This window comes from Antechinus flavipes, chromosome 1 (genome assembly GCF_016432865.1).
Source record: "Antechinus flavipes isolate AdamAnt ecotype Samford, QLD, Australia chromosome 1, AdamAnt_v2, whole genome shotgun sequence".
Classification (NCBI taxonomy): domain Eukaryota; kingdom Metazoa; phylum Chordata; class Mammalia; order Dasyuromorphia; family Dasyuridae; genus Antechinus; species Antechinus flavipes.
In genome coordinates, this window is record NC_067398.1 from 646,113,280 (window position 1) to 646,128,791 (window position 15,512).

A 15,512-nucleotide genomic window follows, 5' to 3' on the forward strand; every position below is an offset into this window, starting at 1 on the left:
CCTGTGGAACCAGTCTAGTCGTCTCCAATCAGTTGTCTTCTGGCAGTCAGCAACAAATTACCCATTTTTCCAGCTATCAATTAGTTTCTCCCTTTCTATCATATGGAAGATAAAATTGGAGAGGCTGACTAAGAACTCTTCTGGAGCAAATGAATGGAATCTATGAATCTTGTTTTAAAGCTTACACTCACTGCAGTTTATTAGCAATATCAAAGTAACAGATAGGTTCTAGGCTCAATGGTTCTACTAGTTTGCCCTGGCTTAGATTCTAAGCTCTTCTTCCTTAGGTTCTGGACCCTAGTCAGTAAAAATTTACAGTAGAAAAATAATTTATCTTTATATTATCACTAAATAATTTCCACCAAAAGAGCCCCTATACTCAAGTTGATTGATTCTTAGACCACACACAATTTATGAGAGGTCTGAAGCACTGATCTGGAGTAACAGGACTGGGATTTGCCTCTTAGTACCTGTGCTACCTTGGGCAAATTCTTTCTTTTTTGTGGGCAATCGTTTCCTTCCCTATAGTTCATATTTGAGAATTCTAACAATTAGAGCTAGAAAGGACTTTACAGAAAATCTAGTCTAACCTTTTCTCATAGAAACTGAGGGTCAAAGTGAATCAATGACTTGTTCAAGATCCTACAATCTCTTGGGTCCCTTCCAGTTCCAAATCCTATCATCTGGTTTCTGAGCCTGCAGCAAGAAAGAAACTGAAAAGTGCAAGGGAAAGGCTGCTCAAGAAAGGTACACTGAAAATAAAAACTAAGACAATGGACAGAGAGGAGACAGAAAACCTAACAGAAACAGACATAAGGATTACTGAAAACCACAGCTTGGAGCCACCCATAATAGAATTAATAGTTTCTGAGGGCCTCACTATTTTAGGAGAAGAAAAATTTGGTATTCTTAGTAATCATCTTGGATAACCAAGAAAAAATTAAGTTAATTCAGACCTGTTGTTTCCATCATTAGTAATAGACTAAATCAAATTTGTGCTTAACCAATATACTTCAGTTATCAATAGTGTAGTGTTCAAAGTAGTGTAGTGTAGTAGTGTTCAAAGGAACACTTGTCTGGAAATGTGGAGTGAGTGTCACAGTGGAAACTCATGACCAGATAGACTATCAGTAACTTCCAAACCCTGTATGGAAGGGAAATAGTTTTGAATTTGAGTTTAAGAGAAGGGTTGGGAAAGAATAATGGCACAGGATCTGCTTGTCCTTTCAGAGTTGAAAGGCACTGGAGAGGTCATCTAATTGAATTAATAAACAAGAACTCCCTCAATGATATACCCACAACCTTGGTAAGACTAGTATGTAGGACAATAGCCCATATACCAGGAGTTTTTTATTTATTGGACTCCTCATAACAGCCCTGTTGCTAAGAGGCGTCAATGAGAATAGGAAGGATCTTTGGGAACCATCAATTATAATTTCTTCATTCTAGAGATGGGGAATTGAGGCCTACACAATATTTGCCTAAGGTCACAATGAGACCCGGGTGCTATCCGGGTAGGACCAAGAGAGACCAAAGTGGTTTCTTCTTGATGGCAGGACCAAAAGTGGGGTGCAGGCTGGAAAGACGTACAGGGACAAAGAAAGAAAGGTGTGTGTGTGTGTGTGTGTGTGCGGGGAGGGGGGTCTGTTTCATTAGCAATTATCCAAATTATCTAAAATAAGAAGATAAAAAATGAAGAAGCTCTTTATTGCAAATGTAGTTTACAGAGTCAGGAGAGCTCAGAATTCAAAGGAAACTCACATCATGTAGTCTAACTTGTGCCTGAAGAGGAATTCTGGACAAGCTATCAACTAGCTTCGCCTTGGAGACCTCTAATGATGTCTGTTTGATGATGTTAAATTTTTTCTGTTGAAATGATGGGATACCTACCATTCCCAAGATAGTTAGCCCATCTTCTTTCAGAAAAGCTCTCTTTTTCTTATATCAAGTCCAAATGTACTCCTCCACAACAGCCTCCTCTTGCTTCTAGAAGCTCTAAATAAAGGAAATGAGACCCTCCTGCCAACCAAAGGTTCGGAGGCCTTCTACTACCTAATACCTTCTGTCCCTCCAAATACTTCCTGTTGAAGTCAGAGAATGCTTCCCACCTAAAAGATAATCAGTTTCTCACTCCCAGAATCAGAAACTCATCTATCTGTCAGAGAAATGAATACCCAGTAATCACTCTCATCCAGCACTAGAAAAAAAGCAATGAGTAGGACAGTGTTCTACAAAAATGCTTGTGTGAGAAGTTGTCTGTTAGGAGGAAATCCTTTTTATCTTTATCAGATAAATCACCATTAATATCACAGATGATATGTTCTACACTCACACTTTTCATTTTTCTCTTTTCCAACTCTGACTTCAGAATTTCAGAGTTGAAAGATACTGGAGAGGTCATCTAATTGAGTTAATAAACAAGAATTCCCTCAATGATATATCCACAAACTTGGTAAGACTAGTATGTAGGACAATAGCCCATATACCAGGAGTTTTTTATTTATTGGATTCCTCATAACAGCCCTTTGTACTCTAAGAGGCGCCAATGAGAATAGGAAGGATCTTTGGGAACCATCAAATATAATTTCTTCATTCTAGAGATGGGGAACTGAGGCCTACACAATATTTGCCTGAGGTCACGATGAGAGTCAGGGATAATGAGAACAAGGCTCTATTTCCTGTTTCTTTAAATTCAGGGCATTTTTTTCAGCATACACAGCTGCCTCTCTGACAACACCAGACCTTTCATGAAGCCATGACCTTTGATGGGGGTCCAGGCAGAAGACAAAAGGGGTGAATTTTGTTTTCTTCGTCCAAATTCCAGAACACTCCATGGTTACAATGATGCTCATTTAAGTTGTCTGAAGAGTTGGAAGGTCACTAGGGACAGAGACAGTGACCACAAGATGTCTATTCCATCACTGGGCAAGTATTATTGGGCTGGCTTTAAGGGTAAGTTGGATATAGGAAGGTTGGCCATTCTATTGGTGGAGGGGATCAGGGCATATGTTCTCGAGCAACCTTGACTTGGCTGGTTGCTATGAGGGTAGAGTAATTTTCAAGAATCCTACAAGTTCACCTACTTTAGGTAAAAAAGGAAGGGTAGTTCTTATAGACCTTTTTAATTTAAAATTAAAAAGTTAAAAATTTTAAAGCTTAAAAAAAATTACTTCTATTAAGTATGGGAATGAAGCATGACTAAAGTCTTGATATGATTTTGTGACTTCCCCTTCCTTATTCTGGGACCCTTCTCTTTAGCCCCTATTCAATGTATATCTAGCTCATGGAGCGAACCCTGAGATTCCTGGGTCCTAAATCCAAGCTTAGAGTAATAGATACTTTCTATCCAGGGTATAGAAGATGGTACAGTAGAGAAGAGAGGAAGCTGCATGCCCCTGATAAACCTCTCTATGTCTCTTTTGAGTTCTTCTTTACTCTTCCTTCATATTTTCCCTTTTTTCCCCTAAAACCAATTTTTTTTTTCTTGTTCTGACCCTTGTCAGGGGGCAAGGAAAATGGGACGTTATGCTGATCTCATGGGGAAGATGAGAGTGGGAAAGGACAAAGAAACAAGATAATTCTTGAATTAATGGTCTCTGTCTAGTAGAGTCACTGAGCATTTTTGAAGGCTACGCCTCTATTATTCAAGGAAAGAGATGCTGCAGATAATTCAAACCAGCACATGATCTATTCCAAAATCATTCCCATGGGATTCTGGAGTGCAACCCAGGGCAACATTTTTTTTTTTTAAAGCAGCAGATTTACCCTCCTAATACTGCGTGGCTCAGGCTGGGGTTCCATTGAGTCTGCCTCCCTCAGGCCCACTTGGGCTGGGTGGCGAGAGTGCGCGGAACGGAGGCGGGGAGGCAACTTGGGCTCAAATGTTCGCCATGGATAACCTGCGAAGCAGATAACTGAGAGTCAACGGCCTCCTTGGCCCGTCCGCCTTTCGAGGCCCACGGGCCAGCTGGCTCCTGCTCCAGTCTGCTGGGGCACTCACCGCGCCCCTTCCGGCTCTCTGCACCTCATTCTGCCCCACCCACAGTGACACAGATCCCTGTGACAGCATCTCACCTACGGGGTGACTCACTACAAAGGCTTCCCTTCATCCCCTGTGGTCAAAAAGGCTCCCCCCCCCAAAACCTTCTGAGCTGCTCATCCACCTAGTGCACTGGAACCCATCTCTGGAGAGAAGCCCTACCTTCTTCCTGAATCCCTGTTAGTATGGAAATTAGACCATACTGAGTCCCCAAGGCATAGTGTGGTTGGTAATGGTCAAATTTTAGGCATCCTGAAGGAATTTTTTTGGGACAATCTCATTATTACACACATTTCCCAAGAACACTGCCTCTCCTACCCCCATCTTCTTCTGTTTTCTCTGGTCCTGGATCATGAGTTATTGGATTTCTTTTAAGAAGAATCCTACCCTCCCTTGTATACCCATTTTCCCGGTTAAAAAGAAGAAAGTGCCCCGGGAGCCAAATCATCAAGACTTGACTATCTCCTCTTGGCTTCTTACTGAGGATGAGGGCACCTGAAGAGGGCCATGGGGGATTCAAGTAAAGGCCTCTGGGCTTGTGTGGACACTCCTTAGGGTAGGAGATAGATGAGAGATAGCAAGTGGTCTAATAGAGAGAAGCCTGATCTTTGTAGGCAGGTCCCTATGGGACTCAGTTTCCCCATTTACCAGATCTCAGTGTTCTGTTATCTTCCTAAGATGAGAGCTCAAAGTTCTCCATGGTGCTATACCTCATGGTTCACACAATTTTGGAGCTGAAGTGGATTGCAGAAACGATTTAGTTTAACCCCTTCAGGTAAGGAGAGGAAATGGATGTCCAGAAAGGGCAAGTAATTCATCTGAGGTCCCACAGATTGGAAGCAGCAGAATTGAGATTTGAACCCCAGCCCTCTGAGTCTAAATCTAATGCTCTTTTTACTGTATTGCACTGCTGAGGCTCTGATTACAGCAGCTCTGTTCCCCTCTCTCTAAAGGGAATGGGGGGAAAACCAGAAAGTAGAGTGTCTTGAGATCCACACCCCATCCTCCTTTACTATTCCCATGTTGGCCTGCAGAGAAATAGAGACAGAGAAAGAACTTGAGACGGGGGAGAGAGGGAGGAGAAGGAGAGGGAAAAGGAGAGGAAGAGGGAGAAGGAGAGAGGAAGGAGAGAGACAGACAGACAGACACAGAGACAGAGAGACACAGAGAGAGAGAGACAGACAGAAAGACAGAGACAGAGAGACACACACAGAGAGAAAGAGAGACAGAGAGAGAACGAGAGGATTTAACACTGGATGAAGCCTCAGAGATCATCTGGCTGAACTTCCTCATTTTACATGAGGAAACTGAAGCCCAAAGAGGCGACAGGATGCACCCAAGGTCAGATGGGACAAGCAGCAAAAGCAGGGTTTTAATCCAAGCCTGCTGGCTTTCAATGCTGTGTTCTTTCTCTTGTACCGCACTGCCAAGGCTTTCATGACAGTGGTTTCCTTCCTTCCTCCTGGGAAAGATCTTGGGGAGGAGTGTCCCTCATATCTATACCAAGAGTGCCCCCCTTACATACAAACAAGGATTTAAACACTGTGAAGGGAAGAAAGAGGTCCCTGAAGGCAAGGGCTGGGCATCTTTTAGGATAAGACTTGGGGGCTCCAGCCTCATCTGGACAGAGGTACTTTGGGGTAATGGCCCTCGGGTCCCACGAACAGACAGCACAGACTCCTCGGCAGGCCAAAAAGTGCTCTACAATCATAGGCTTTATCGTTGGAAGAGGCTTTAGAGAAAATCAAGTTTAACCTTTTCATGTTACACAGTGGGAAACTGAGGCTCAGAAAGTGAAAGTAATCTGGCCATGGTCATGAGTGAATACTTGACAGGTTTTCCAACTTTCAATTCTCTGGGCTGGGGACAGGGAGAAGAGGAGAGGGGTGTGGTGAAATGGAGGACAAGAAAATGGGTGGCAGAACCTCCAAAAAGTTCGTTCTCCAGAAGCAGAGGCTGTAAACAAACTAGAGGCAGCCGCCCCTCTGCCTGAATTTGCCAAAGCGAGTGTTTGAGCGTGCTCAGCGGAGCTGTTAAAAAAGGCTGTAGCGAGCATCTTCCATTAACGTTACGACCGTGAAATATGACAATAAAATGATAGCCGTATGGTCGCAAATTTGCAGCCCGCCGAGTTGCTCGGGGTTTATCGTCACTCAAACGTGCAGAGAGCTGTAAAATGTTTACAGAAAGGGTCGTTTGCGGCCATAAAATCCTCCTTTCTCTCCTAAACAAGGCTGAGTGGAGCCATTTACCAAGCCCCAAATGTTCATCGGGGGAGAGGGAAACATCTGTTCTCTCCAGGAGTTTTCAGTGATCTTCTCGAACAAATTAACTAAAATGGGTGCTTTCTAATTAAATTAGCCCTCGCCTGGAATGGCTGGCGTTGGTGCGGCTGGGTACGATTAGCGCATGGAGCACATGGGCGGCTTAATGGGAAGGTGAAATATGGAAACACTTGGTACCTGCTGTGCATGGCCCACCCATGCCCCTGCTGCCTGGTCTGGGGACCCGTGCAAGGAGGGACACACAGAGGAGAATGCCCAAGCCCTTCTAGCCTTGTTCTAGCGCCCTTTCACTCCTGATGGAAGTCCTGCTCTCCTCCCAAGCTATGATCAGCCATACCAATCCAGGCCTCAGTGGCCATCGGAGAAGACGCCCGTCTCTTGCTCAGCTTCACTATTCGAGTGAATGAATGCACACACATATACGGGCATACCCAGGATGAGATACACATACACGGTCATATCCAAAGTCCACTCTCTGATGTGTTTCAGCCCCCCAGGCTTGAAACAGTCTCCTCTCTCCTCAATCTCCATCTTAAAGTTAGGTCCCTGCCTTCCTTCAAGGCCCTACCCAGGTGCCACATCTTCCACGAAGCCTTTCCTTATCTCCCGGGTGGATATGAGCGCTCCCTCCTCGACTTGTTCATGGCACTGTGCCTGGATCCCCTTTGTCCCTACCTTGTATTATACTTACTTGCACACATGTCATATCCTCCCTATAAGTCTGTACACTCCCGCAGGGCAGTGGCTGGGTCATTCTTCATCTTTCATAGGATTTAGGCTTGCATAGGACCTCAGAAATCATCTAGTCCAACCTCCTCCTTTTACAGATGACTGTGGATCACCGCACACCAGGACTGCAGCAGCAGTGGTGCTGGGGCTCTTGGACCCCACATTCACCTTCCCCTACCTCGGGCTGGCCACAGGACAACACACAAACCACACAGCAGGCACCTGACCGATACGTGCTGACTCTAGGGGAGAAGCCCGGCAGGGCCGTAAGGCTGGGAATCCTGGGGCATTCTGGCAGGCCCAGGCCAGGGGACGGGCAGGCTGAGCAGCATCGGAGCTCCTGCAATGCCGACTCGTGGCCCCTTGAGAATAGCCTTCCCCAGCCCTGGGATACCCAGCCGGCCTTCTGGGGCCCTCCATGGGCCTGGGTCCGGGTACACAAGTCCTGCTACCCAGCTCTACTGCCCTCCAAAGGGCTTTGTCTGAACCCAGGCCTGAAGTCTCTGGGTATCAGCACAAGATCCCTGGCCTTCCTCCCGACCCGCACAGCTAGCCAATCTAAACCCTAGAAACGAGGACCCGCTTTCTCCGGGGGAGACACGGCCCCTGCCCTCATGGAGCCCCCATCTAGCAGGTGTTTTCCTTTGTGGCTCTCCCTTTGCGTATCTTGCTTTGTCCTGCTGCTGCTCAGCTACTTGGTTGTGCCCAGCTCTTCACGACTGTGGATCACCACACACCAGGACTGCCCAGGGGTTTCTTTTGGCAAAAATACTGAGTCCCGTGACCTTCCCCAGTAGGTTGACACAAAGAAGGGTCACATGGCTACTAAGCGCCTGAGGCTCCAGCTCTGGCCACCCCACTGCCTGCAGCTCTGAACTATAGTTCATATTTAAAAGTCTTCTCCCATTACTCTAAGCTCCTTGAGGGCAGAGCCTTTACCATATTAATTTTTGCTTCTTTTTCAGAGTTTGGCATAAGGCCTGACATATAGCAAGTGTTACTAACTGTTGAATGTCTCAATGAATGATCAAAAGGACTTTCTAACAGTTAGGTATCTTTTTTTACTTCCTTCTCTCAACAGTTCTACCTTAGGCAGAGATTACTTACCTAATAACCTGGCTTTTCCAGCCTTTTCAATTTCCCAACCTATTCCGAACCATTTTCCACACAAAGGACTAAGAGAGAGTCTGCTTAACTGAATGAAGAAGTACCTGCTCTTCTATTTCCAATTCTGAGAAAAGGAAGGCAAAGATCCCATGGATCACAGGGATTGGGGTGTGTGTGTGTGTGTCCAATTTCTTTCCCCCTTGTAAGGACTCATAGGACAGTTTCTTTTCCTCTTCCTCCACCCTTGAGATCCCTAAGAACAGGACTAAAAGACTTGGAATAGAGGAAGTAATTTACATTAGGCAGGTAGGTCCTGCAAAGTGTGAGAGGGGAGATATTGTCCCTACTTTTGCTTGGCCTAAAGGGAAAACACAGATCTTCCCTGCCACCGGGGTGGGGGGAAGAGGGGGGACTCATTCTCTGAGAAGGAGACAATACTTATTTTGAGGGAGTTCCTAACCAGAAGCATTCTCCTTCCTTCGAATCCCTAAAGTCCTGTGATAACTCCTGTCTCTGACTCATATTACAGCCTGTCTTATGCTATAATTATGTCAGTTATCTCTCCCAGTACTAGACTGTAAGCTCCATGAGGACAGGACCATGACTTGTCTAAACTTCCTGTCTTGATAAACATTAGGCACAGTATTCAATGAACAGCAGGTGCTTACTCAATGCTTGAGGTTGAAATTTCAGCCCCATACTCCCGCTCTCCCACTCACCACATCCCTGCTTGTAGATACAAGGCAGGGGAATATCCCCCAGTCTTCAGTTAGGCAAACTCTTTCTTAAAGACTTAGGAGAAGGATGAAGTTGTGTTGAGGATAAAGTCAGAAAGGGGAGGTGGAGGAAAGAGGGACACTACAGCTCAGGGAGGAGGAAATTCATGGGTACCCCCAGTCCTACCCGTCTCCTCTTTGGCTGGGCTCTTCCTACGGTTTCGGGAAGCCGAGTGGCCCCGAGGGCTAGACGAAGATTGCAAAGAGATGTAGGAGGGCAGCTTGGAGAGGTTCCTGGAACCTGGTGCCTCCATGTTCCCTTCCTGTGGCTCCTCAGCATCTGAAGATGCTGAAGAGGAAGATGCTGATGCTGATGACAGGAAAGAAGAGGAGGAGGAGCTGGAGGCGTTCTTGGTGTGTGATTTCGGAGATGTGTACTTCCTGTGAGGGAAAAAAGTGCAGTCAGCATGAGGGCAAGCCTGGGAAGGAGGGGAGTCAAGAGAAAGTGAGTGGGGTGTCCACACTGTCACTTCCCCTCTTCTGTACAACCCCTAATCACCTGCTGTCTGCTAATCCCTTCTTTTCTTGACTTTTAAATGGATCTGGGAAATCTCATCCTTTTTCTTTCAGAATTTGGAAGGACCCATAATCCAACACCTCTCATTTTATAGATGAGACTCAGAAGAACAAGGTCCCAAAGTCGGTAAGTGACAGAGCTAGGAGTTGAATCAGATCTTCTTGATATGATGATTCTGTGTGTCCTACTTATTGTTCACTTGTATCTGACTCTTTGTGGCCCCATTTGGGGTTTTCTTGGCAATATTTGGTTTGCCATTTCCTTTTTCACTCATTTTATAGATGAGGAACAAAGGGGAATGGGAGTGAGGTGACTTGCCCAGTGTCACACAGCTAGAAAGGTCACATTTGAATCCATGAAGAGGAACCTTCTGAGTCCAAGCCCAGAACTCTAGCCACTGCCCCACCTCTAATCCTGCCCCTTTCCCTAACCTCCTCTTTAACTACACTGTACTCCAGTACTAAACATATCAACATTAGGATGCTGATGATCTCAGGCTTCTTGACCTCTCTAAGAGGAAGCCTAAATGTTACACAGTATCACTGAAGATATTCTCAAGATTCATGATTTCCTTAATCTAGTTTTTTTAACTTAAGAAGAATTTTCATGAAGACCAAAATCTTCATGTGTTGTGGATGAAAAACTCATTAGTCCAGTGGTCAACAAAGTGACAAACCTTTCTGTTTTGCTAGGAAATGGCAGACAAATAGTCCATCATCAAGCCCATTTCTGTAAGCCTTTATAGTTTACAAGACCTTGCTAGAGCTTTTGCTTTTGATGGCTTAGTCTTTGAAGCTAGGCTCCCTCATCTATTGAGGAGGACTTTAGTGGAGGTGCTCAATATATACCTATTAAGTAAACTGAATGAAGAAAATGGCAACTGAGCTAGAATTTGAAGGATGAACAGATGGGGAGAGGACCCTGTAGGCTGGCAGAGGAATGTGAACATTGGTTTGAATATGAGAAAGCCCAATGCACCTTTGGGAAATGAAAAGAGGTTCATTTTGGCTGGAGACAAAATAGGTCTAATGGAACAATGGGTCTTAAAGTTGGAATGGTACTCTAGTTTAGTACCAGACCCCTGAGGACTTGAAATAACAGACTAATAATGCATTTGAATTTTATTTTTCAGGCCTTTTTTAGATAAGGTTTATCCCCACCACCAATACCATTACTACCACTCACCATGACTACTAGTACTTCTACTGTCTTCACATGTATATTCCATACTATAATTGCCAAAGTGTTTTCACATCCATTTTTACGACAGCATCGGAAAGGAGGCAAGGTAACTATTGCTCTCATCTTATATAGATGAGTAAATATATTTAGAGGAAGGAAATGTGTCTGAATCATGTATGTGGTAGAAAGGGGGGATGTTTATAGTCATGACTACAAATTACAAGGATGTGAAACCTACTTTGCTATTCCTTACTCTGCCTTGGTCCGGAGAGAATGACCTGGCAGATTTAATAGGAAGGGGAATTGGTTCCAAAATACAGTACTTTCCAATTTCCAAATCAGACCTGTTACCACAGGCCAAAGCAAAAACAGTAGTAAATGCTAGGGACAGAGGCAGTGAGGGCTCAAGAGTGAATGTCATTATCTTTGTGACTTACTATGATTATTTCTTCCATGTGGAGTCAGTACTGCTAAGAAAGAAGAAAGTGGAGGGGGTCCATCTCTAGCTGGAAGGGACCTGACAGGCCAATATTTTCAAGGAAAACTGAGATCCAGAGAGGTGTGTGACAAACCAGAGAGGTTTTGTGACAAAAAGATTTTGTGTCAAAAGATAGAAATATTTATTTCAGGTTCATATAATAATAGCAGTATATTCCTGACTAGAATTTGTATAGTGCTTTGTTTGCAAAGCACCATACATATGACATCATCTGATCTAGTTAAGCTAGTAAATGGCAGAGTTGAAATTGGAATTTGGGCCCTGACATGTTGTTTTTGTCTAGTCTGATTTTTACTATTTTCTAACTGAGAGGTGTCCAATTCAGGTCCCCAAACTGAGAGCTGAACCAGATTAAAATATAATTGGGAAATGTTTGACAAATAAAATACAAGTGTTATTGTTGTTCAGTCATTCAGTTGTATCTGACTCTTTGGGACTCTGTGGACCATATTATCCATTGGGTTTTCTTAGCAAAGACATAGGAGTGGTTGGTCATTTCCTTCTCTCCAGTGGATTAAAGCAAACAGGTTGTGACTTGCCCAGGGTCACATAGCTAGTAAATATATGATGCTAGAGCTGAACTCAGGTCATACTGACTCCAGGTCCAGAGCTCTTATTCATTAAACTACTTAGCTGCATCTTGGAGTGTCCAGATAAATAAATGTACAGTGCAAAATAGACGATGCTCACTTGTGGTTTTCTAAATCAGACTGCACCCTTCAGGGATCCATTCCTGTTTCAGTTGGACCACTGCTTTAGCCTACCCTTAGTCTAGGAAATTCTCTAAATATCTAGAGGATGAATAATATCTTCCACTAACGTAATACTGAGCTCTGCCAGGAAGTTCTTCCAGATGTCCAACCCAGAATATATGATTTTGCTAATGACGTACTAAGTGATTCTATCTGTCTCATATAAATGAGGGGATTATACTAGATAATAATTCAATTTCTGAAGTGACTTTAAACTTTACTAATTTTTTAAAAACAAAAATCCTGTATGCAGGGAATGTACAGATTATTCTCTTACTTTTACAGCTGAGACTGTGTTTCAGAGGAAATATCCTACCTAGGGTCTTATTACAAGAAAAGTGACAGATCTAAGATGCCCTTAAAAGGTTTTCCTGGTTTTCAGTATTCAGACATATGAGCCACAATCCCCCAAGAAGATCTGGGTCCTAATTCTTCTACTTGTAGAAGGGGCTGGTCATGGCGCTTAAATAGGGGGAGTGGGTTCAGTCCCTGCTTTCCTCACTTCCTTACCTGGGGCAGGCACTCCGTAATCTCCTCCACTTGGTGGGTGAGTCGCTGTTCTCAGGGGCCTGTGGAGGAGCAGACCGCCTATTGTGGCGCTTCCTGGGCCGGTGGAGCAGCTGGCACTGCAGGCCTCTGGGGCAGCTCCCTTTCCGGGAGAAGTCTGGGCACAGGAGCATATGTTTTTTCTTGCACTGTGGAAAAAGACAGCAGAGACTGAGTCAGGGAAATGAGGGAGGGAAAGTGGTGAGAAAAGACAATGATGAGGAAGCAGGAGGAAGTGGCCAGAGCTGGAGTTCATATGTTTGAAGTATTCATAGACATAGGCTTATTAGCTCTTGATCCTACCTGTTTTTCATTTGCCCCACTCTTCTCAGCATTCAGATACCTTCTCTGGGAAAAGTCACTCATCTCCCTGGGTTATTATTAGACTTTCTTCCTCAGACCTTCAGACCACACAAAATTCTTTTTGGTGCTTAATGTATTTTTCACATAATATTTAATATTTTTATAGTTTATCTGTGCATCTTAACCCCCAACAGATTGTGAACTCATCATGGGTAAGGAGCATGTGTTAATTAAACTTTGTAACTTCTTCTGTGCCCTATACATACTAGGTAGATCCTAGTAAATGTTTATTGTATTAATGAATCTCCATTCTAGAACTATAAGCTCCATAAGGGGTGAGTCTAGGTCTCACTTTGCTTAGTCCCCACTGGTCAGCATAAGTATTAAGTGACTTCCTTAGTAGTTTTCTAGCAGAGTGGGGAAGAAAGATGGGTAAGGATTTATCAGGACAAGATGCTTAATATTTGTCCAAGGCTTTTCCTCTCCTTTCCACCTTTCACCAGGCCATACCAAATTCTGATCTGTGGCCCTCTTTGTTAGAGACCCTGAGGAAACCCAGCAAAGCCAGCATGAGGAAACCAAGCACTGAGAAGGTGGGAAGAGAACTGTCCAAATCCGTGTCCTCTGATGGCAAAGCCACGGCGCCTTAACTGGAGTCTGAATCCACAGCTCCCTCCTGCTGGGTATACCAGCTCCAGACTACTGGCATCCTTTCTCCTTTCAGCCACCTCGGTGTTCCTCCTAACCCGCAGTCAGACCTGCCAGCTTCCTCCTCAGTTCCCTGCAGTGGCTCCCCATCACCTCCAGGATCAAGCACAGAATGCCCCTCCAACCTTTCTGGTCTTCCCCACTTTGACCCAGTGATCCTGGCCTCTGGGCGCACTCCTGGCTCCAAGCCTGGATTGCCCTATGCCTGGAATGCCCTCCTTTCTCACTTCCATTCCCAGCTTCCATTAAGTCCCCACTGAGATTCCCCTTCTTGAGGAGGCTGTTCCCAAGGCCCCGTTCCCTCGGTTGTCTCCCCCACTTGATGGCAAGCTCCTTGAGGGCAGGGGCCATCTCTTGCCTCTTTTGTTATCTCCCCCCTTTAATACAATGCTTGCCACCTGGGAGGTGCCCAATAAATGTTGGCTGACTTAGTCCATTTCTTCATTCTATGTCCATCTTATCTCTGGAGTGGAGATGCACACATATATTCACACACACCTATATGCGGGATAAAATGCCACACGCGTAACTGGGAAGGAGATGTGTGACCTGGGTGCTGCTCACGCTCTCCAGCAGAAGCTAGCAGTGCTAGGGGTGAGAACTGGGCAGAGAAAGGAAGCAAAGGGAAAGACCTGTGCCTTCTGGCTCAGTGGGTAGAGCTGTCCTTGGCACTCCCCTCTGTGTCTGGGGATTCCCAGCTCTGGGGGACGAAAAGGGATGGCCCTGGCTGGGCCTGGGGGCTGCCCTGGCCTCCACTGTGTCAATCATCAGGCTCTGAGAGGGAAGCTTTCCCAGTTCCCTTGTTCACTCCCTGCCTCCCTTCAGCCAGCACAGAACATAGCCAGTTATGAGCTGCTAATCCCTCCCATCAGTCCTGGGGATAACCTCACTTTCTCCTGACCCTATTGCTCTTTCCTCAGAAGATTCAATGGCTGGTGAAAAGGTGGGAGGAGGTCCCTTGGTCTCTGCCACTTCTTTGGGCTTCAGGTTACTCATTTGCAAAATGAGGAAACTAGAATGGATATGTTTAATGATCCCTTCCAATTCTAAATCTTATGACCTCTGTAGGACTCAGTTTTCTTATCTGTAAATGAATTAGGCTTAATGGTTTTTAGGGGGCTTTCTAGAGTCCTGTTGGATTCTAGAATCCTAAATCCTAGAAATCTGAGAAAACTTTCATGGGGATGTTCTACACTAGGGCTGGATTTAATCTGCCCTCCCAGTTGTTCTGGAGAACCTTGTGACAATCACCCAGGTCTCTGGTCACTTGGGAATACCCATATCTGCAGGAAGGAAGGGAAAAGGGTTGGTTCCCAGCTTTCTCCTTTCTCCAGTCAGCAGGGAGGCCCAACAGGAGGGGACAGAGAAGGGAGGGGGCAGGTCGGCTGAGGCCGGGGGCACTACTGGATTGAGCGGTTAGGGTTGAGCCAAGGCCTGGCTCACCCGAAACCATCCACCTGTCATAGGGTAGCTAATTATACCCAGGCTGGGCCCCATGCCAACTGGCAGGTGGCTCCCAAAAAAGGAGGAGAAACCATGTCAGCCCCGAGAGCTCAGGGAAAGCAGAAAACAAGACTTGGTCTCAAGCGGAGCCAACCCCTCCCCAGGCTACTTCAGACCCCTTACGGGCGTGCCCTGCCAGACCTCAGGGAGCTATTTGTACAGCTTGCTCTCAGAAGGACCCTTGCATGGAACAAGCAAAAAAGGTCTCTAGGCCCTGAAATGAAAAGTGTATTATCAAAACTTTGGGGACAGAGTGCTGAAGCTCAATTAGATTACAGAAAATCATAGAGGGAAGTCTTTTGAGGTCATGAGTAAGCCAGGGAGAAGTGACTTGCCTAAGCTGTGAAGCATCGTGAGCACCAGAGTTAGGATGGGAATCCCCACCTTTTCCTGCTATACTACAGTGCTAAAAAGAGCAACTTCTTTTTGGGTCAGAGGCCCTCCTGTCTTTTTATTTTTACCCCCAACGTCAGTGAATGGCAGCGCTCTCTGTGTCCTCTCCGTATTTCTGCCGGATGAAGTTTTCCTTTTACTTCAAAACTCCTCTTTCCTAATTTTACCAGCTG

At 45.3% G+C, this 15,512-nt stretch overlaps 1 protein-coding gene across 1 annotated transcript in view; it reads right to left on the reverse strand.

Annotated features, from left to right (window-relative positions):
* The window catches only part of ZC3H3 (zinc finger CCCH-type containing 3), a 495,342-nt gene that overhangs the window by 20,989 nt on the left and 458,841 nt on the right, over positions 1-15,512 (reverse strand). The window contains exons 10-12 of the mRNA XM_051971189.1: positions 12,397-12,581; positions 9,064-9,317; positions 3,766-3,899 (exon numbers count right to left, since the gene is read on the reverse strand). Of these exons, the coding sequence (XP_051827149.1) occupies positions 3,766-3,899; positions 9,064-9,317; positions 12,397-12,581 (573 nt within the window). The remainder of the gene's footprint in view (positions 1-3,765; positions 3,900-9,063; positions 9,318-12,396; positions 12,582-15,512) is intronic.